Source organism: Agaricus bisporus, assembly GCF_000300575.1.
Source record: "Agaricus bisporus var. bisporus H97 unplaced genomic scaffold AGABI2scaffold_6, whole genome shotgun sequence".
Taxonomy (NCBI): Eukaryota; Fungi; Basidiomycota; class Agaricomycetes; order Agaricales; family Agaricaceae; genus Agaricus; species Agaricus bisporus.
In genome coordinates, this window is record NW_006267369.1 from 946880 (window position 1) to 967802 (window position 20923).

The window sequence follows — 20923 nt, forward strand, 5'->3', positions numbered from 1 at the left end:
ATGTTGTCGATGTGTAAGTTAGAGTTGATTGATCCGGCGCGTCTGGACTCTGGGCACGTTCTGATCACTTGACCTCCCATCATCGGCGCCAGCCTTTACAATTTCGCGTCAGTGTCCGGAATTCGAACCTGATTTACAGGCGAAACAATGTATACCCAGCGGGTAGCCTCTTCGATATTTATTAAGCACCATCCAATATTACTGCATAGCTATCCGGGAACATTACCCGCATCACAATAGATTGTTGGACCCACAAAATAGTTTATGATTTCATCCAAAGACATACTGAGAGACAGAAATTTGCTTGTTATCTTGCTACTGCTAATACAAAAAAAGTTGCAAAAAAGAAAGGCAACGAAAACATCTCGAGGAAAAGTTGATTTGGAATTTTTCGACAGAGGTAGGTAGTCAATGAATCATGCTCGATGGCTTGGAAGAACAGAAAAAGCAACAACCGCCACATCGCCATAGATGGAAGGGGGGAAAAAGTCAAGGTCGATGTAGTTATATACCCAGCAAAGAAAAGAAAAATACAACATCAAGAGAGAACCGAAATCTCGAGGAAACAGAAGTGAAAGGGAGGTGTAAGATGAGCGGGGTATGCAAGGGAAACCGTAGAAAAAGCGACGCAGAAAAATTTGTGATTGGAAACATTGGAAACGCAGGAGAGTTGTAAAAAAAATCTGTGTGTATGGATAGGGAATAATTACCGCGAATGATAACGAGAGTGGAAAACAAGGCGTGTGTGTTGATAAGACAGTGCATCACGGCAAAACAGTAGAGACGGAAAAGGAGGGGGAAAAGAGGGCAGCGTTCGCAGGAGAAAGGAGGAGGGAAAGCCGATAAAACCAGAAAAGTAAACTTGTCTCTTGATTCTTGTCCATTAATTGTTGGAATACGTAAGAAAAACAGGCGAAGCAGAACGATTACAGCTGTCTAATCACGTCAAGTGGTACGATGGTGGTCTCTAATCAGCGTAGACCGAAGGGGTCAAGGATGGGGAGGGAAGCGCGAGAGGGATTGGGGATTGGAAGTGGGAGCGGACTTCAACATTGAGTATCGTGATGAAAGAGGCTGCAGGCGCGTGGTGCGATAAAATGTTATCATGCAGCACTGTATAAGAACAAATTGTTTGTCGCAGCGATCTAGAGCATAAGTTGGAGATGAGTATTCGCTTGCGTGATTCTGACGATCACCCACAGCAATTGTGTTTTCCCGAGGATGCCAGCTCGCATGAAGTATCTTCTTGTTAAAGTCAAGCGCGTCCAACTGCATTGCATCTCTTAATGCCCCGCCCTTTGATCCATTCCTCATATTTTTATTTCCAGGTAATGGGCCACCAATCTTTTTAGCCTTGAACGCAGATTTGTCGGCTTGTAGTACAACATCATTGAGAGTATCCACGTCGTATATTCGGAAATAATTGTGATAGGACCCCGTGAGCACGTGCCTGTAGAGAAAAAAAAGAAATGGGGTTGAGATACTCCGATCAACACAAGCCTTCCACAGATGATCAACGATGACGTAGAATTATATACATGAGGGCGCTCGAGGGACTGAGGGCCAATTCGGACAAAAGAAGAAGTGGATGAATCGGCAGAGAAGGAGAAAACGTACTTGTCGTCGCCACCCCACACACACTCGAATTTATCGAAGATACAATCATTCTCGTACAGGTCACAGAGTTTGCCTTTGAGATGGTCATGAATGGGAATAGTCTTTATCGGTTTCGTTTCCATGTTGATATCCCAGATCTTTAATGAAAGGTAGTCCCTGTGAAGAATATACCGACCATCATGGCTGAATTTGACATCGGAGATTGAGGAGATAATTTCAGAGAAAAATGACCGCGTTGTTGGATCCTCCTCTTCTTCAAAACCTGAGGTCATGGGTCAGATTGACGTTGGAGGGATGATGCGGCAGAGCAGATATTCACATTTTGCGTGCTTATCGCAAAGGGCCGAGTCACGCATGTCGGCAAGTTTGATATTTGCTTTTGAGCTCGAGTACATGAACAGATTGCAGTGAGAAGGATGGAACTCTGTAGCTGTGATTACTTCTGTTAGCTCTTCCATATTTACGGGCTTGATGTCAACGATATCTGCGACAATCGCAATGCGATGGGGCACAATCAGACAACTATCAGAATCCGGTTTTGTACCGCCACAAGACTCACTAAAGCTCTGATCACTGATATTGAGATTCCAGAGGTTGATTCGTAAGTCATCGGCGGAGATGTATGTTTCTTGGTCGGAATTGACGGAAATGGAATGTATGTGATATGCGTGGGCGTTTGCGTATACCTTGCGTGGCACAGCGGCAACGATGTTCTCCTGGTACGACATTTGAGGAAGTTGTAGCAATGACATCTTCGTTGGAGGTGTGCGATAGATGGGGCCAATGGTATGGTTTGATTCGGAGACGATGCGAAGAGACTTTTCGAAAACCTTCCAAAGTTTGATTGTCTTGTCTGTGAACGAGGGATGAAGGACATCGAACCGTGCAGCAAAGGCAAGAATGCGTACCATTGGTGGACAGGAGGAAATGAGCCTGGTTTTGACGTTTACACCACTTGATCTTATTGATCTTTTCTTCAATTTCAAGGGATTTGAGATAGTCAAACTCGGGCTCGTGGGATTGGAATTCGGTGTAGAACTTGTACTCGCAGCCCTTTTTCTATAGAGAGGAATGGGTGATTGTCGAGAGCGAAAAAAGAAGCAATTGGATGAGCAAAACATACAACAGGCAAGCGAGGACGAGACAAAGGGCAGAAGGGAGGTACAGACCATCTCATTGCGTTCGAAAAGGACGACGCGACCGCCTTTATCGCCTGTGGCGAGATAATTTCCGGTGGAATCAAACTCGACAGTAGAGATTATGTCGGCTGGAAGCGCGGGGAATTAGCATCGGAGAAGAGATAGAAGATCGGGTGAGCGGGTGGGTGAGCATGAGAGGTGGGTGGATAAACGCAGTCAGATGCCTACCCTCTGTAATGTCTTCGACTTCTCCCTTGTCTCCGAAGCACTGGGCGAAGCGCCATCCTCCTGAGCCCGAGGGGTCTTCCATGGTGTATTTGGGGGTCTGGTTGTTGAGCGTCACGGCGGGCAGCTTGGCGAGGGTCGTAGTGGGGATTGAAATCGCTGTCAATACAAACGGGCAGGATGCAAGATGCAATGGCAGAGAAAACGGGGGTCGATTGCTGGTAATTCGAGGCAGAAAGCGAGGAGAGCGGTGGCCTCGCTTAGCTGCCTCTCCCTGCCCTCCGTCGCTGATGTAATACTCTGTGTGCTCCTGTTTGCCGCCGCCTCTCGTCCCAAATCCGACATTGCCCTACTGCCCTTCACCAGAAACCTCCACCATGCCCATCGCCCCCATCGTCGGCAAACTCAGAAAACGCTTCTTCATCGACCTCAGCCTCGGCATGGGTCTTGGCGTCGCCTCAGGCTATGCATACTGGTATGTGCCCGTAGTACAGACAATCTTATGAGATACTGACCCGCGCGCGTCCACAGGTACGGATACCACCTTCCCGCAGGTAAGTTATGCACCACGACGCAACACACCCGTGTCTTTTAACTCACGTTTCCAGTCGAACAAAGAGAGAGCTTCTATATCAAGCTTGAGCGGGAAAAGCTGCAGTCGGGTCAGGCATCATAAAGGATAGAGAAACGTGTTATATTTGCAGCACATATAGACCTATCCAGAGTCGAAAGACCAGTCCGAAAAAAATTAAGGCGACAATGCATAAATATAAGTTAGGATACGATGCAGGACCCGACTCAGATAACGCCAAGTCGCTTCAACTCATCGCAGCTCTCTATCGGCTCCTGTTCGATTTTCTTCACCTTTTCCCAGTCTGTCCCTATACCGAACAGCCCAATTTCGTTCTCCTTCCGCCTCGTTCTCCGGTCCATCCCATATTGGCATTTAGCATACAAGTCCCGCGTGTACACTTGTTCCACTGTATTCTCAAATTTCTTCAACGCCGGCCCTTTCTTTACATTGGACACATCCCGTGCCAGTTCAGCTCCAATCACAGGGTGCTTTTGAAATTCACCCTGGTTGACAAAATACGGAATTTTCAGCCCACCCGTTTCCCGTTGTGCATTGTAGCGTGTCGAGCTCACAAACGTGAACCGTGGATCAGGCACAGGTGGCGTACTGAACAGGCTGGGTAACGCTGAAAGGAGTGAGAATCCGAAAAGAATGATGATAGGTAGGAGTTGAAGAAAGAGTGACCGTGGCGATGCTTCTTGTGCGTTTCCACCCGCCCTTCTGGCATTGTTGAACACTCCTCCGGGTCCTCCAAAACTCGTGGTAAAGACACCTTGATATCCTTTGTCAAGACAAAGAGATGCCGTTGATAACATGTATACGTACTTGGACCCCCAGGACCGAAAGTAAATGTGGCACCAGGTCCTCCCATACCACCCCCAAAGAACATATTAAATAGTTCTTCGGGGCTGATTTCCCCGTCGAATTGTGTTCGACTTCCGCCCTGATTGAAAAAGGACGACATTCCGTCCCCACCGCCACCTCCGAACCGATCTTCTGGATCCCCCCCGCTACGATCGTATACCGCCCGTTTTTGTGGATCTAACGCAATTTACTAAGAGACCTTGAGTCAGAGTAAGATCACCTACCAGATAGTACTTGGAACGCCTTCGACACCACTGCCCAATGATATGCTCAGCACTGAGAGTTTAAAGCAGAAGACAGTTGAAACCTACATTTAAATGCCTCGTCTGCCCCAGGCGCTCCATTCTTGTCGGGGTGAAGTGCAAGTGCCAACTAAAGACAAATCTTGTTTAATACATAGCATGAGAAATGTAGGCCTACGCACTTTTCGGTATGCCTTCTTGACATCATTCTCTTCGCAATCCTTCTTGAGAGCCAGGATCTCATAATACTCTGTAACCTTGCAAGCTCGGACTCTCTTGACTACTGCATGCTGCTCTGGGGTATAATCCCTTTTTTTCTGATTTCCGTTTGCATTCGACGACGATGACGATGCTTGTGGTTGGTGTCGATGTTTTATACCGGTCACAGACGGGTGCTCCTCCGTCGCCGAGGTTGAAGACGGGCCCGGGTCAGCACTTGATGTCGACTTTGCTGACGAAGAGGAAGCTGATGCACTCGCAGGCGAGGAAGTGGCAGAAGGGTTGGTATCAATTTCATTTATCCTGACCAGCAGCTTTTCCGCTTGAGGGGTGCCGAATAGCGAAATGGACTTGGAACAGAACTTGCGCGCAGCAGTTAAGTTATCTGCGCTGAAGTATTTCTCGGCAATTACGAGACAACGTAGAGCTTCGTCCTTGTTGCTCTCCATAGCCGGACGGAAGAAAAGAAAGGATGTGGGGGTGGGGGGAGAGATGGGAGCTTGGCGAAGAGGAGGTGGACGTGGAGGTGTGATCGCTCTCACAACCAAGGTTAGGGTTACCTGTCAATAACATATGTATATGATCTCTCATCATACTCTCTCCCTCCATACATGGCCAACGGCAAGGCCAAAGCCACCGAGCTCTCGCCAGAGGAAGAGTCTCCAGAACTCGCAAGGTTCAGAGAGGAATGGAAGGCTGAATTAGAGAGACGCAAACAAGCTACTCGGACTTCGTTGCAAACGCCCTCATCATCCTCTACAACTCGACCGACTGAAGTCCCTCATATATTTCCTGCGCGCAGCACCAAGGAAACCCATGGTTCTTCTACTCCATTCGATGGTCAACATCCGGCCATCACTCCCGACGGAGAGATACTTGACCAGAAACGTCCGAAGGCTTTATCGAGTGCACTCGGTGTCTATCGACAAGCAGTTCTTCACGAACAGGCTGGAGATCTAGACAGTGCTTTAATGTGCTATAGACAAGCTTTTCGTACGGTACGTCGTTTCTACCATTTTATCGCTTATTCCTCACCAGTGACTTAGGAGCTCAACAGGATCCTCACGTCGATCGTGCATACCGTCGCGAGGAAATGTTGAAGAACATGGTATACGAACAACAAATTGTAAAGAAGGATCCCTCCACCCCATCTACAACCACCACCGCCCCTACTAACTCGGTTATGACTCGATCACCGGGTGCCATAACCGAAATGACAGATGAGATTACAGAAACCATGAGGTTGTTGTCTATTAAATCCCAAACACAAGCCATCGTAACCGGTACATTCGGTGCGCTCGTCGCGTCATTCTTGGATCAAGAACCAGGCAGACTCGCATTCAAACCTGAAGATGAAACTCAACCAGTCATTTTTAACGATCTTCCTGAGGAAATTCTCGTCGAGATAATTCATCTTTTGGATCCTACGTCTATTGAAAGATTTGCGCAAGTCTCCAAGAAGGCCAGAATCGTAACACTGGAATCTTCTATCTGGCGGTACGTTGTAATAATTAACGAGCTATATTTAGCTTCTAACTTGCGACCATATTAGGAGTTTGGTTGTTTCGACGTATAAGGAACCTCAGATACCTGACTTGGACGTGTTGGCTGAAATTGTTTCGCGGTATATGTTTGACTATCGACGGATATATATTGAACAACCTCGCGTGAGGCTCGATGGTGTATATATTGCCATATGCCACTACGTGTGAGCACTTCACCTCGGTCTCTTTTACGTGGCCTAATCTTTTCCTGTCCCACAGACGACCAGGTTTAAGTGAAAACCACTGGGTAAACGTATGTCAGTATGCGTTGAAACTTTCCCTTTCGTCTGAGAGTTTGCATAGATGAATCATTTGATTACCTATCACCGTTACCTGTAAGTCGTCATCATCCTCTTTATCTTGCGTCTACTAAGCCTTTTGTAATTTTCAGTCGCTTTTACCCTAATGGCCAGGTCCTTTCTTTGCTCGCAAACGAGGAACATCCACCACAAACGATAATCAACATTCTCAAACCGTCCCTCAGAATGAAGGTTAGTTGATCACTAATGCCAAAGGTCTCGTCTTTTCCTCTGATAATTTCAAAAGGGTTTATGCATCGGTATTTGGGAACTCACTGGAACGACTGTAACACTGTCAAACCTCTCCGACGCCAGTGGTCGATTTATAATTCCAGAAGAATTAGGAACCGAAACTGAAAATGGAACTTCGACTAGTAAAGGAATTGAAATACCACCACCACCACCATCTGCTATAACTCATCCAGCATCACAACATCGTCCCAGTCATCATCTTCACTCACAAACTGAACTACAGCCCTCTCGATATGTTTTCTCCATGTCACTTTCTCTACGGTCTCGACCTTTAGGAAGATGGAATAGGCTGGATATACAATCGTATGATACTCTCAATATTGAAACTGGTGATGTTACCCCTGTGGCACTTAAACATGAGAGATCATTTTGGTTCTCGAGGGTTAGGTCTTATACATGATCTAGGGGAGGAGGGAGGGCATTGGGGCTATCAACGCTTGACGGTGAAGCTAATGTATTGGAGTGGTGGCATATATATATCTCAATAGGCACATGAAATCTCATTACTTACAAGTTGGAGCAGAAATGTGATTTTCGTTCTCGGAGATACATTTATTCCTACATTCGCTTGATATCTTGCTATATTGCTGCATTGTCAATAGATCCTCAGTCGTTAATTCCGTTGGATACCTGGGGTTGATCGAATGGCTGAACATCAGCACGTCGCCAAATAGGGGTGATCGAGGCTGCGTGGTAATCAGTAGACATTAAGGAAAAACACGTTTTCAAATGTAGCTTCTTTAATGACATGAACAGATATTCACCAAACCTGGTCTACTTGACGATCTATAACCAAACCTTACGCAGTATCAATACATCTACAGACGATGATGAAGACGCTGAAGAACAAGCTCATATTCTTTTCTATACTTCGAAAGAGAGAGCTGTTTCGAGAGACAAGATATTGAGACAGATTGGATTGGCAAAGGCGCTAGTCAGTTTTGCAGAGTGCGTATCATACACGTAAAGCAAAAACATGGACTCGTTATTGATTCGTTTTTCTTTTCTCTGGGTTGGTATGGTATATTCAGGATGTTTAATGGGGAAAGTCCATTGGATACTGTGCATTCGCAAACTAGGAGAATGGTTATGATATCTCCTGAACCTAATTTTTGGATTCATGCTGTCAGTCGTCCCTCTCCAACTTGTTCGGGTTTCAGATAATTGGCTCTTCAATAACTGAATGATTATAGTGCGTTGAATTGGCAAAGACACCTCGTGTAATGCAAGACAAGGGAAAAAGCAAGACCAAGGATAGGAACAAGAGCAAGGGAAAAGAAAAGCAGGTCCGGGAGGGACCTGTTTACGATTATGAGGATGCTTCGGTTCAGGATGCTGTGTTAAAGGTGGAGATTATGAGGGCATATGAGAGATTCAAGGTGTGTCTTCCATATGCGTCTAGATGGGTTTTAAACATTTACATCTGCTAGTTGACTCATGGATCGTTTACCGCGATACTTAATAACATTGGACAAGACGCTCTGGCTCTGCAATTGGAAAGATTTTGGACACCATGGGCATGGGCATGGTCTATAGAGGACGGACATGATTTTGGACATCACCTTGGTACGTTCGTATTGTTTCGGTCTTATTCTTTCTCGGAAGGCTGACATTCAATCAGGCGTCGCGATTCATCCTTATTTCAAACCAATTCTACCGTTAATACACAATCTATTACAAGATTTGCCTCCAGACAAGCTTATCCCGCTCTTATTATCTCGTTCAAATATCATACCCCCAACACCATTTCTCGAATGCGACTACCCAATATCTCTCTCGTTATACCTCATGTCTTTAATCCCTCCAACACCGGACCCCTCAGGAGAAGGTGGCGATCGTCTAACATCTTCACAAATTACGATCAAAGGTACCGATAAACCCAAGGATAAACCCAATAACCAAGGTGGTAATAATGCCAGCGGTGATATTGGAGGATTTATGACGGATATGAAGAATTGGATGTTGAATTTCGGTAAGAATCCTTCTTCGGCCTCTTCATCCGCGGGAAACACGGGTGTACCACCTTCTTTACATCCGTCGCCGAGAGGAAGTACGGATCAACGAGAAGAACGATCGAAGACTTCGGGAACTTCTCCTGAAGAAGGGAATAACGAGGGAAAGGTTAATTCGGCCGAGGGAAGAAAGAATGACGATGATAGTGGGGAAAGGGGTTCGATTGTGGAAGCAGCGAAGATAGACCAGAATGCATTAGATGATGCTATCTCGTCTTATGTATCGCCTACTCCGTCAGTGAAGGAAGTTGATGGGATTTCAGAAGAAATGAGAGGAGGATCAGGTTCTGTGGAAGAAGAAGCTCTAGATTCGAAACGGAGGGGTGGTGACGAAGGTGAAGATGGAGAGGGAGAAGATGAAAGAAAGACGATACAGGGTGCTGAAACACCCAAGGCGCCTCCCGTGTTCCTGAGAAGATCAGTGTATCTCCCAGGCGAAGAAGACAGTCTTGCGACAAGCCTGAGGAAGGTGAATTTCTTGCTAGTACGTTACCCAAATTGTATGCAGACAGAGCTCAACTTGACTAATCTTGCGTAGAAAGGACAGTGGATGCTAGCGTTGATAGAAAACGAGTCTGAACCCGAGGAAGACGAGCTAAAAGATCATTTATGTTCTGTGGCAAGTAGGGCAGAAGATTTCTTTGAGAAGATAGAAGACACTTTGCAGGAAGAAACACTAAAATCGTGAGTCTATATACGAAGCGTCGACAACATCAAAAAATTTCAACAAAATTTGTCTTGCAGTTCAAGTGATTCAATACCGTCCGCGTCAAAAATTCTTCAGCCGATAGACGTCCACATTACTTCGACTGGGAAATACACCTTTGGCAATAAGCGTTTTGAGTCAAAATCAGGATCGTTGTATGAGGCGAAAGGTCTACAAGAAAAGTGGGTTGCCAGTATTTTCCGCTACGCCATCCGACTAATGCAATTTTTTAGGGATCCGGATATACTTGAAGTGTTTTCGAGAGGACAAAATCCACAGCACTGGCATATGGCGCGTCGAAGTCGTGTCCAGCCTCCCAATGAGAGTAGTGGAGCGAGAGAGCCAGCAGAAGTATACATGCAGGTGTTTAGAAAGGAGACAAGTCTAGCTGATGTGGACAATGTGATGACTGGGGTAGCAAAGAACTGGAAGGCGGTTGTACAAGATATGGATGGATTTTTGTAGTGAATCTATTATTGGCAACCCCCGTGAGAGTTCATCGCTTTAGTCATCATATGACATACTGCAACTGCAACTGCAACCTTGTCTTCATCGTCCACTACTAGTTCGACCTTTAAACCCTCCAAGGTCCAGAGATTAAACCGCTTCTAACCGGCGCACACTCATCGCGAACTCGCCCTTCTTGAATTGAAAATTACGTGTGGCGGATTCTTCCCAGATCTATCTCTCTATTTGAAGCTTTGTACAACCGATTTTCTTGTCATGACTTCTTCTAATACTAGTGGAACGTCCGTCGATGATCGAATGAGAGACGAAATCGCGCGGTTGACAGGTATGTTGTTGAGGCTTATTCCTTGTTAATATCTGATGTTTTGGACTGAACAGCAACGATCAATCAACACAAATCTGATCAGGCTGGTTCCTCCTCGTACAATACATATAACCATGGATACAACAGCGGCTACACTAGTGGATATGGCTACAGAGGTCGTGGACGAGGAAGAGGTGGCGTTGTAGCCGGTCCGCATAAACAATATGTGAGACCAGGGCTTGCGCCAAGTGTAAGTAGCAAGGGAAAAGAAAATGATGGAACCTCCGCTGGTACAGTCGAGTCTTCAATGGGTGCTGAGGTTGGAAGTGGTAAGGAAAACGAGGAAGATGTTGCTGGGGGGAGAAAGGAGGTGATCATTGGTGGTGTTGCCTTTGAAGCCAGTCACCGATCGCTGGTACGAAAAGATTGTGGGTACCAGCTGCGCGTTTTTTGTTCTCGCCCGCGATCTGACGTCATGAATGTGATGTAGTGGCCAAGTCAAAAGACAAAGCGAAGAAGGTTCGACCTCCGATAACCGGAGCATATATTCGAAGTGGGCCTCCTGGACATCTGATGCCGAGATCGAGAATGTACAAACCGAAAGGACGTCGTGGCCGAAATATGACGTTGGATAACACGAATCGGACATATACCCAGTCTGTCATATTTATTTTTATCGCGATACGGATTGTTTTAGGCGTTTTCGCGGATACATCTGCCCCTCGTGGGGTGTATTTGCGGAGAACTTGGTTTACTAATATACCACCATTTTTTTACCCCGTTCTGTTTGGGGGATTATATAGGTCGAAGAAGGCTGCGATTCGTAAAATTGACAAGCCGTGCTCAAAATTCACGAAGACAGGTATGGTCTGGGTCGGGACTAGGTGTATGATCTATTGACACGTTGTTTGAAATAGGAACTTGTTCAAGGGGGCTGACATGTCCTTATCAGCACGATCCAAAGAAAGTTGCGATCTGTTGGAAATTTATGCAAGGGGATTGTCCGCATAACGCCGATAGCTGCAATTTATCGCATGATCCCACCCCGGAACGGACACCGTTATGCGTACATTTCCTGAACCGCGGCCGATGTACGAAAGAAAAATGTCCATTCCCGCATGTGAACGTGGGCAAGAAGGAAGGTGTTTGCAAGGATTTCGCAGTGCTGGGGTACTGTGTAAGGGGAGTGAGCTGCGACAAGAATCATGTGAGAGAATGTCCAGAGTTTGAAGAGACGGGAGAATGCAGGACACGAGGATGCAAGTTGCCGCATGTGATCAAGGCGAACGCGAAATGGGCGAAAAGGGGAAAGAGCACGGAGCCGGACGAGCAATTAGCCGAAGAGAAGGGAAGCGGAGGGAACGGTGGAGACGAGGAAATGAAGGCTGCTGAGAACGCGCAGCTGGGAGATGAGTATATTTCGCTTATTTTCAATGAAAGTGAGAGTGAAAGCGAGAGTGAAGAGGAGGAAGAGGAGGATGGTGAGGGTGAGGACGACGAGGAGATGGAGGTGCACGGGTAAACGATGTATATTAGCGTTGTAAGTAATAGAGAGAGATCTGCTCTGTGAGCACCATTTAGTGATCCATCGGACCACGTCAGGGGTCGGCAAACTCCGTGCCGTCTACCTGATAAATGTCTCCAGTCAAAGTTTCATAGCTGCCAGCATCCCACGTAGCCATGGCCGACGAGCCAGCCCAGCCCCGCACCTCCCGTCTCCTCGACTCTGTCATGCGCTCAGTCACCCCCGCCTCACGACTTCATGCCCGCTCAACGTCCCAGACGATGCACATGTACTCAACCCCTCAGGAGAGCGCCCCCTCCAGTCCCTCAGCCTCTTTCCGCGACCCACCCCCCTCCACCGCCCGCCCGACCATCGAGCAGATAGCCATGGGCCTCCATGTCTCACGTACACCCCACCTACGGCACTCTCCCCGTTCCCCGCACTCGCAACCCATCACTCCCACAATTTCTCGTCGATCCTCGAGGTCCTTGAAGAATTCAAAGAATTCAGCTTCGTCTACCGCTGTTTCAGAATCGTCATGCGCTCCACTGTCGGCAGCTACCTGCGCGTCAGCCTCCACGTCAACCATCGCTTCCGCCCCCGCTTCCCTGCACCTGGTCCCCCCAGCCACAGACAAGCACGTGAGCTCAGCGTCTACCATCCTGGCTATCAAGCAACAAATGGCGAGGCTGATACCAGGGGAGAAAAGGAGAAGTATGTCGGCGCCGCAGCTAGACATTCCAGCCGACGGAGCGCAGAAAAGGATTCCACCTCCTCAGAAGGCGGTCCGATTTGAGTTACTGAGCAATTGATGTCTCGTCCTTGGATAGATGTATATTTCGTATTTCTACCTTGTCACTTTTGTATTTCAGAGGGAACACGTGGCTGACTGTAGTACTCTTCGCATACTAAAGCACTACCTTTTGTATTTTTTTTTTTTACTTATTTTTATTGATACCATATTTTTTCGAGTTCAAGTACCCGTACACGTGTGTCTTTGCACAGCTTCACTTGTCCACTCTCCACAGCCTTCATGCCTCCGGTTGAGACAGAGTACTACGAGCTCGTAAGCCCTCCCTCTCTCATCCACTCGTTCACCTCACTCTATGTCTTGTAGCTAGGCGTCGACGTCGATGCAGACAATGTCGCCCTCAAAAAGGGCTATCGTAAGGCCGCCATGAAGGTTTGTATCTCGTTCTTTTCCCCTCTTCCCAACCCGCCAACGTTTACGCCTTGGTAGTATCACCCAGACAAGAACCCGTCTCCAGAGGCAGAGGAAAAGTTCAAGGAAATAAGGTAGTTTCCGGGTTTTTTTTTCTTTCTGTGTTAACGGTCATTGAATGCCCGACCCGCAGTAAAGCATACCAGGTGCTGTCTGATTCGGTATGTGGCCCCTTCATCTCCTATTATATGCCTCATGTAACCGTTTTTTTAGAATCTGCGAGCTGTCTACGACAAAAATGGGAAGAAGATGATGGAGAAAGAGGGGACGGAGATCAAGATGGAGGATGCTGCAGGTTTCTTTGCTAATATTTTTGGTGGCGATCGCTTCATGGACTATGTGCGTTCCTCCATTCAAGCCGCAACTGTGTCTTACTTGACTCGCAGATCGGAGAAATCACCATTATGAAGGAAATGACAAATGCTGCTACAAACGCGATGTCTGAAGAAGAAAAGGCTGAAATTGAACGACAACTCAATCAACAACATAATGGGGGATCATTTCATCCTCAACATGTCACTAATGAACCACATGCTGATCCTCAGCCCTCGACTTCTGGCTCTACTACTGCTCCATCCGAAAGCAAAGGATCGCATTCTCCAACTCTCAAAGATCCCGCACAAGCTCATGCGCAACGTGAAAAGCTACGTCAACAACGTGAGAAAATGCGACAAGAAGCAGAGGAGCGTCGAAAGGCCATGAAGGAGCGTGTCAAAAACCTTTCGCAGAAACTCATCGAACGACTCCGTCCTTATGTTGAAGCGAAAGAGCCTGGAGGTCTAAATGATCCTGAGACAAAGGCGTGGTTGACGAAGATCGACAAGGAGGCTGAGGATCTCAAGTTGGAGAGCTTTGGTGTCGAGCTTCTGCATGCCATTGGACATGTCTACGTTATGAAGGGTACGACGTATTTGAAGAGTAAGAAGTTACTTGGAATGTGTGTTTCTCCTTTCTTCAGCGTTTGGATGTGGACTGATGATACACGTGCAGACCCGGGTTTTGGTCGAGACTGAAAGAAAAAGGCTCCGTGGCCAAAGATGTCTGGGGTGTTCTAGGGAGCGCGTAAGTCGCCCATCTGTCATTATTTTGATTTCGTAGCTTATCCGTGCTATCATTCCCAAGCCTAAGCGTGAAGGACGCTCTTGTAGAGATGGAAAAAATGCAGGCAAAAGGTGATGTTGACGAGGAAGGACTGAGAGCGCTGGAGATGAATATGACGGGAAAGATGTTGCTTGCGTCATGGCGCGGAGCCAGATTCGAAGTTATTCAGGTCCTGCGTGAGGTATGCTTCTCGGCACCATTTGCTTAAGCGCCCTCTAAGCGGTGCAATTTCGATTTACTCAGGTCGTGGATAACGTGCTCAAGGATTCGACTGCATCGGATCGTGTGCTGTTTAATCGTGCGAAGGTACGTTTAGAGCGCAAACTTTATTTGTCCTAGCACTTATCTCCCATATCTCAGGGTTTGATCGAAATGGGAAGACTTTTTAAAAATGCACAACCAGATGAATCTGATGAGGAGCGAAGGGAACTTGAACGGTATGTGGTATTTTTGTCAACTGCTCTTTTGAGAGTCATCTGATTGCTACGATTCTCATAGACTCGTGGCGGAAGCTGCGAAGCCAAAACCTAAAACGAGGAAGGGCGAAACTCGCTCTCCACCGCTCCCTACCAGGATGGGGGGTGAATCGCCCAAGGAGACTCCTGGTGAAGCCAAAGGACCAAAGGTGTCTACTAGTGAAGCCAGGACATCGAAGGAACATTCAGGAGAGGCTACAACTGCGCCTATGAATGAAGATGCCTCGCAATCCGAGGCTGTTCCGAAGGATTCTCAAGCTCAAAGTCAATCTTAATGGATATCCATCATCCTCCTCCTACCTTTCATATCTAGGTATATAATTCTTCTTACGATAGTTCTCTTTTTCGTTATGTGCTCGTCTGTCAATGGCTTGTTTAGAGACTATTGCTTCAGTTTTGTTTCCAGTGATGCTGCTGCTGCCCGCTATCAGACTCAATTTTTAATCATTACCATTTAGACACGTTTTCCTTTCTATACTTTTTTCTATCATGTTTGGTTTAATGATGCAGGGGGTAGGTGCATTAATTGAAGTAGTTTTTTTTGTAGGGGATTTTTTCTTCTATCCTTCTCATTTTTTTTTGTTTGGATCCAGATAATGTTAGGTAGTGTGGGCCTTGTAAGGCCCAAAGTGAGTAATGATCTACAGATAGTTTCTAAATGCGTTTTGGGCTGTGTGTGATTACAGTTCTGACAGTGAGAGTTATATGAAAAGACTTCTTTTCGAGAAATGTTACGGCAAGTAAAATATATGGTATGTTCTGATGATCGATTGGATCAAGTAAACGGTTATAAATATACGCTTGTGGTTCCTTGTGATCAGATTGAAGAAGGTGTAACGGGAGTTATAGGTGATAAGTGCCACTAGGATTGCTCTGATTCGTTTTTGAGTTTGGGGGGGTATCTGAGTATGGCATATATCCCCGGGTTGTGTTAAGGTGGGTGGTATTTAATTTGGGCGGCTTGACATACTATAAGTTTTCCTCAAACGTTTTTTTTCTCAAGGCGACTACTATGTATAATTCGCGTGGGTTCATGAGAGGAAGTGTTGGCGAGAATAGGTTTCGCGTAACCCGCACGGTCTGCCGGTTAACTGTTACTTTCTTCCACGTTGCATGGGAAGTGGGATTGAGAAGTTCTATTCTACCACGAGGAACTTGTCCCCAGGCTCAGCCTAGTGTATGTATACAGTTTTTGTGATAACGATCAGTTCAGCCCTCACTCACTCTCTCTCTCTTGGAAATGTGTTTTTATTAAGAGCGGATTGGCTGTATCTACTAAATAATTGAAAAATTCTTTTCTCCAAAAACCCTCTTCATTCTCGTTTCAGACGAAGGAAAAAAAGGGCACACCTATTTGTCTTGAAACAAAAATCCCCCACTCCGTCAAAGCCGGAAATTACAAGTACAACAGACGTAGCAAATTTCAAAGTTGTGCCACCCCACCCCCGCCCAGTTCAGGAATTGAATTCCCGGACCAAGAGTAAACAAAAACACATCAATCATGATCAATCATGTACCTTTTTATTTTTATCATTATTACATATGTATGTATATCTTTTGCGAAAAATGGAGCCGAGGGGGGCATACCGCTATACATACAACGAAAATCAAAATACAAATTCTATTGTACACAAACGAGTGATATAAGAGTACCCTTACCGTCCGAAAAGAGGGGTAGAGAGGAGTATCTATCCGTTATATAGAATAATTTACTATCGAAGAGAAGATACCCCGAAGAAAGAAGAAGAAAAAGTCAGTTATATCTCTTAATGAGATACGAGAGTTGAATGCGGCGTATGGCCGAAAGAAATACAGCAGAAGAAGAAGAGAAAAGAAAGACATAAAAAGAAAAGAAGTCCCTTTCCTTTCAAATGGAAAGTGTAAAACAAACTCAAGCGTATCGAGTCTTTTTTTTAAAAAGCCGAAGTGTTTCGTATCAAAACGTCACTTAATTTTCCATAGAATTCTTCCACAAGTCAAAAGCTCCTTTCACCTAATATTTTAAAAAAGTAAGACAGACAGACGACAATCAGGTTCGATTTCTGATTTTTCAAAGAGTGGAAAAAGTCTACTTGCCTCGATAAAGAATTCCGTATCGGCAACAACTCTAAACCCGGTCATTGCCAAGCCTTTAATAACCGTCATAGTGGCTTCGTGAGCCCTCTCGCCAGCGGCGGCCTCGGCAAATGCAGGTGTATGGTTACCTCCTCGCGGCAATGTCGGAATGGCTGTGTCCCGCATCATAGAAAATAAAATTGTTTTGGAGTCAGCGAAAATTTTATGGCATGTGTAACAATGGAAAGAGGGGAATGTCCGTGTAGAAAGGATGTTTACTACTCACAGTAACTGGGATGGAGAGCGGGCAAGGCTGGGAGTGAAGTCATTGGCTTTGTGTGTCGAGCGGATAAATAATAAAACCGGTTCTTACCATAAGTAATATTTCCCTACGGTCCAGTATTTTTGAGCTAAATCCTGCAAGAGTATAGAAGGTAACTCACGAAATCAGTCGAAGCAGAAGTTGAGGTTGTATTGGTCGCCATGCCAAATTGCGAACCAACAACGTTGACAAACTCTTGAGCTGTGTTCGACTTCAATTTCCCGAAGTCACCAGTACAAGGGAGGTTTATACATACCAAGGACATTATTCTGGTGCAATTCATAGTATGGCGTCTCGAGGCGTAAAGATATCTTGCATGACGTAGCAAGTGCGGCAGCCCTAATAAGAAACGAGTTAAGCGATCAATGTATTTGAAAACAATAAAAAGGGCCGATACGGACTGGAGACAATTTTTGACCTTTTCTACGGAACACAGGAGTTCCTTAGACGTCGGGGCACGCACATACCAGAGCATTCGGGCATAATCAGGTATGACTATATAGTCGTCAGTCTCGCGTAATCTTATACGCCGAGGAGAGCGCATTCTTACTATTTGCAACCCAGTTTACTCCCTGCAGTACTCCGTGGACTCGATGATCAGGTTTCATTTGCTGGCGTAATACGGAGACACTTGAGTAAGCGATGTGAGCGGCATCTTGAGCGTTGGTTCCTTCCCTAGCCAAATCCACGGAAATACAGCGGTGGAGGAAATAGGCGGGAACATCAGAAAGAAATGAGAAAGGGATAGTCCTCGGAATGAGCGGAAGTTTCCAAGGCACAGTAAAAAAAAACTCACCATGGAGCAGCACCAGCATGCGCACTACGACCCAACCATCATATGAATTCAAATTCCGACGATGTCGCAGTGATATAGTAGGAAGTTTTCAATTGGACCGGATTGGTGGGACATAGGATGAGCGTAACAATTGGTATGCGTTTGACTGAACAAGATGAAAAGGTATTTACCTGTGGCCAAAGTATTCGACTTGAATTTCTTGTCTCGCTGTTGTTGAGCCAACGCTGCTGGAGTTTGGTGGCCCTACGGCTGGATGGCACCTGGACATGGCGATTGATCAATGAAAAGAATGGAGGAAGCATGGTAATGAGATGCGGGTAGGAAGAATTCACATACATGATACAAGCATCAAAACCTTTGTAGGCACCTCGCTCTAAAAGTATCACCTTTCCACCACCCTCTTCTTCCGCTGTACAAAGAGGGGACGGATATTGAGAGACCGCGGAATGAAGCTCAAGAGCGATACGAACCTGGAGTGCCCAGGAGGACGACTTTGCCGGGTATATTGTGTGTCTGTAATGCGGCCTTGATAGCCAAGGCTACGCCTACGCCGCTGATAGCGACAAGGTTGTGGCCACAGGCATGACCCATGTCGGGTAGAGCGTCCATCTCGGAGTTGACACCGATAGTCCGGCCACCACTACGGTGCTGGAATTCCGCTCTCCAAGCGGTGTCCAATCCAAGATAATGGCGCTTTACACGGAAGCCGTGTTTCTCCATGAATGCAGTGAGGACGTCATGCGCATGCCTGCGAGGAGGTCAGTCGGAAAACTGGGAGTGGTGGGGATCGAACGCGCTTTTCTTGGAAACCAAGCTCGGGATGGGCTGGGTAGCAGTCTCAGCGAGAGTTCAAGTTCAAGTATGAGAAGCTGACCGTGTATGGAGAGGCTGAGCTGGCGCAACGGGTCACTGAGGGCATCGACAGTTTTCTCGATGGTCTTGAGGACATCAGGAGTCGAGAACACTGAGGAAAGTTGAGAGTACTTTGGAGGCGAGTCATAGGACAAGATGGTGGTTTGGTCTGAATCGAAGGAAAAGTCACAGCAGGGAATTTTGCGGTAGGAGATGTCCGGGAGAGAGTCAGCGCGACAGGGCGAGGCGGGCTGTTGGACGGCGGGTTTCTGGCGGGCAAAGATGGCGCCAAAGCAGCCTGGAAGTTTTGCGGGGGCCATGAGAGAGCGAGACAGGCGTGGATTGGATGCATTTTGTATATAGCAGACGGATCGCAAGGGCAGATCTGCTGGATCTGGCTTAGGAGGGAGTCCGGCAAGATCGGGATCGCCAACGGAGCATGTAGATTGGGTTGCACACATGGGATCTCACTACGTATTACGTCATCACTCAAACAGCCTCTGCCATAGCCCTGCCTTTTTGTACTCGTCCCGTCCTGCAAGGCCAACCACAATCTTCCCGCTCCGCGTACTCACCTCGCACAGCTCGTCATGCAGATCCTCTCCAAACATCACCATCTTCTCGCGATCCGTTTCTTTCAGCACTCGCATATGTGACGCAAAACAGGGTAGAAACCGAATAGTTCCTTTCACACTCTCCGCTCTCATCACGCCTGAATAAGTCGCTGGCACAAATATAATCACATCCCCTGCAACAAACACCAGGCGCAACGGGCACATCGTCAGTATTTTGTCGGTATGATAAGCAAATGAAGAAAGTAAATCAGAAGTTTTTATGACATTTGATACCCCCATCTCCTTCCATGCAACCCGGCAAAACACAAATATGTCGATTGCTCACCTGACCGCGAGAAGACTTCCAATCCCATGCACGATCGCTCTGTCGTCATCCTCCCAGGCGATTTGTTAACTCGAGGCAGCTAGATGTTCTATTCGTTAGCATCTCGTCATTCGCATCTCATACCCGTGATGGTCGTGGAAAGCCGTATCTCAACCATCCAAAAGTCAAAAAGCTAACACACGTGCGCTTCAGAATCGTGGAAGTTTCCAACCTGGTGGTGGCGTTCTCCCAGAAAGGATCGACTGCACTTACCAAAGTGATCTCAATCTTGCCACTCCTGCTCCCAACCAGTACATTGGCTCTGTCTCCTTTAGCCCCCGAGATGCTATCTAGCTGCAGCTTCATATTTCCACCCCTCGTCTGGAAGCTTGCGTGCGGCAAACCGACTTTCTTACTCTTTCCCTTCCTCGCCTTCCCATATCTGATCTTTGGTTTTTCACCGATCACCGGAACTGAGGGGTCGATACAGAATGTACCTGCGATTCCAATCAACATTGCATTCCTGTAAACACTTTGATGCCAGACCGACCTTCAATATCCTCATTCTTGGAGTGGAGATGGATCTGGGTCATAGTCGGAGTCGGCTTGACTATCTCAATAAAAGGCTCGCTAGATCTCCCGGGCCTCGTCGGAAGGGCTATCAACGAATAGGGTGGCGGCTCTACCATTTTCTGCAAAGTGCTGATCAATTTGCGAATCTCTTCTATTGGCAAATTTACTAACCTTGGGCAGAGGATGGTCGGTCGTTTGTTGCAGAATCATAGCAACACTGCTACAAGTCACCGTAGTATATATACCCACACCAAACATCTAATTAATTGGACTGCGGCTGCTGCGGTCATTCAGTTCTACTGCGCATAAGCGCCCAGGCCTGAAACCATCAGTTTAAACACTACCTGTACTACCTGAACTCACAAAAATCAGTGATGCTGTGAAAGGACATGACCGGATATTGATGCCGGGATCTCCTCGGGATATGCCTCGAGTAAAATGGAGGAAAAAGTGACTCCCAAGCGAGGAATCGTCCATCGCACCACAAGGGATGTTCTTCTTGTGTGAACACCAGTCCCATGAGACAAGTTGATTAAGATCTGGATTCTGACTTGGTGAAGCGCGTCACCTGAACATAACGTCAAGCGAACAACACTTTCGGACCATCAGCGATGACTACTCACTTACATATCTCAATTTCTATGTTCCATGATGCTTGGAAGAGAGACATCAGCTCAA

General features: G+C 46.7%; 9 protein-coding genes across 9 annotated transcripts; 5 read left to right on the forward strand and 4 right to left on the reverse strand.

Annotated features, from left to right (window-relative positions):
- Positions 1 to 640: 640 nt before the first annotated feature.
- AGABI2DRAFT_136742 (hypothetical protein) lies at positions 641 to 3224 on the reverse strand. Its single transcript, XM_006461769.1, has 8 exons — positions 2985 to 3224; positions 2787 to 2884; positions 2526 to 2676; positions 2177 to 2470; positions 1937 to 2101; positions 1618 to 1879; positions 1201 to 1450; positions 641 to 1145 (listed from the first exon to the last, which is right to left on the reverse strand). The coding sequence occupies exons 1-8, from the start codon at positions 3064 to 3066 to the stop codon at positions 1104 to 1106; spliced, it is 1344 nt and encodes a 447-aa protein (XP_006461832.1). The 5' UTR covers positions 3067 to 3224; the 3' UTR covers positions 641 to 1103.
- Positions 3225 to 3367: 143 nt separating this feature from the next.
- Positions 3368 to 5358, reverse strand: AGABI2DRAFT_193214 (hypothetical protein). Its single transcript, XM_006461770.1, has 7 exons — positions 4844 to 5358; positions 4731 to 4791; positions 4644 to 4673; positions 4381 to 4596; positions 3587 to 4327; positions 3517 to 3532; positions 3368 to 3459 (listed from the first exon to the last, which is right to left on the reverse strand). The coding sequence occupies exons 1-5, from the start codon at positions 5327 to 5329 to the stop codon at positions 3780 to 3782; spliced, it is 1341 nt and encodes a 446-aa protein (XP_006461833.1). The 5' UTR covers positions 5330 to 5358; the 3' UTR covers positions 3368 to 3459; positions 3517 to 3532; positions 3587 to 3779.
- A 133-nt stretch (positions 5359 to 5491) lies between these two features.
- On the forward strand, positions 5492 to 7482 carry AGABI2DRAFT_185932 (hypothetical protein; the record flags this gene model as incomplete). Its single annotated transcript, XM_006461771.1, has 7 exons — positions 5492 to 5878; positions 5938 to 6377; positions 6433 to 6588; positions 6644 to 6677; positions 6728 to 6759; positions 6816 to 6915; positions 6971 to 7482. The coding sequence occupies 7 exons, from the start codon at positions 5492 to 5494 to the stop codon at positions 7373 to 7375; spliced, it is 1554 nt and encodes a 517-aa protein (XP_006461834.1). The 3' UTR covers positions 7376 to 7482.
- A 241-nt stretch (positions 7483 to 7723) lies between these two features.
- AGABI2DRAFT_71265 (hypothetical protein) lies at positions 7724 to 10158 on the forward strand (the record flags this gene model as incomplete). The annotated part of the gene is made up of 9 exons (XM_006461772.1): positions 7724 to 7923; positions 8007 to 8100; positions 8169 to 8354; positions 8406 to 8541; positions 8597 to 9011; positions 9135 to 9471; positions 9526 to 9671; positions 9738 to 9875; positions 9927 to 10158. The coding sequence occupies 9 exons, from the start codon at positions 7724 to 7726 to the stop codon at positions 10156 to 10158; spliced, it is 1884 nt and encodes a 627-aa protein (XP_006461835.1).
- A 126-nt stretch (positions 10159 to 10284) lies between these two features.
- Positions 10285 to 12032, forward strand: AGABI2DRAFT_205796 (hypothetical protein). Its single transcript, XM_006461773.1, has 5 exons — positions 10285 to 10486; positions 10540 to 10893; positions 10956 to 11121; positions 11269 to 11327; positions 11383 to 12032. The coding sequence occupies exons 1-5, from the start codon at positions 10417 to 10419 to the stop codon at positions 11985 to 11987; spliced, it is 1254 nt and encodes a 417-aa protein (XP_006461836.1). The 5' UTR covers positions 10285 to 10416; the 3' UTR covers positions 11988 to 12032.
- A 113-nt stretch (positions 12033 to 12145) lies between these two features.
- AGABI2DRAFT_118689 (hypothetical protein) lies at positions 12146 to 12781 on the forward strand (the record flags this gene model as incomplete). Its single annotated transcript, XM_006461774.1, has 1 exon — positions 12146 to 12781. One exon carries the CDS (start codon positions 12146 to 12148, stop codon positions 12779 to 12781), a length of 636 nt encoding a protein of 211 aa, XP_006461837.1.
- A 198-nt stretch (positions 12782 to 12979) lies between these two features.
- AGABI2DRAFT_193217 (hypothetical protein) lies at positions 12980 to 15231 on the forward strand. Its single transcript, XM_006461775.1, has 11 exons — positions 12980 to 13035; positions 13087 to 13152; positions 13210 to 13265; positions 13325 to 13352; positions 13405 to 13530; positions 13578 to 14128; positions 14182 to 14253; positions 14314 to 14473; positions 14536 to 14598; positions 14653 to 14729; positions 14791 to 15231. The coding sequence occupies exons 1-11, from the start codon at positions 13003 to 13005 to the stop codon at positions 15041 to 15043; spliced, it is 1485 nt and encodes a 494-aa protein (XP_006461838.1). The 5' UTR covers positions 12980 to 13002; the 3' UTR covers positions 15044 to 15231.
- A 1403-nt stretch (positions 15232 to 16634) lies between these two features.
- AGABI2DRAFT_185936 (hypothetical protein) lies at positions 16635 to 19108 on the reverse strand. The gene is made up of 14 exons (XM_006461776.1): positions 18816 to 19108; positions 18739 to 18766; positions 18412 to 18689; positions 18278 to 18350; positions 18112 to 18201; positions 17942 to 17965; positions 17696 to 17820; positions 17547 to 17640; positions 17402 to 17484; positions 17267 to 17346; positions 17197 to 17212; positions 17110 to 17136; positions 16845 to 16996; positions 16635 to 16761 (listed from the first exon to the last, which is right to left on the reverse strand). The coding sequence occupies exons 3-14, from the start codon at positions 18659 to 18661 to the stop codon at positions 16717 to 16719; spliced, it is 1059 nt and encodes a 352-aa protein (XP_006461839.1). The 5' UTR covers positions 18662 to 18689; positions 18739 to 18766; positions 18816 to 19108; the 3' UTR covers positions 16635 to 16716.
- Positions 19088 to 20435, reverse strand: AGABI2DRAFT_185937 (hypothetical protein). Its single transcript, XM_006461777.1, has 5 exons — positions 20417 to 20435; positions 20223 to 20364; positions 19946 to 20169; positions 19694 to 19772; positions 19088 to 19541 (listed from the first exon to the last, which is right to left on the reverse strand). Exons 2-5 carry the CDS (start codon positions 20359 to 20361, stop codon positions 19279 to 19281), a joined length of 705 nt encoding a protein of 234 aa, XP_006461840.1. The 5' UTR covers positions 20362 to 20364; positions 20417 to 20435; the 3' UTR covers positions 19088 to 19278.
- Positions 20436 to 20923: the final 488 nt, after the last annotated feature.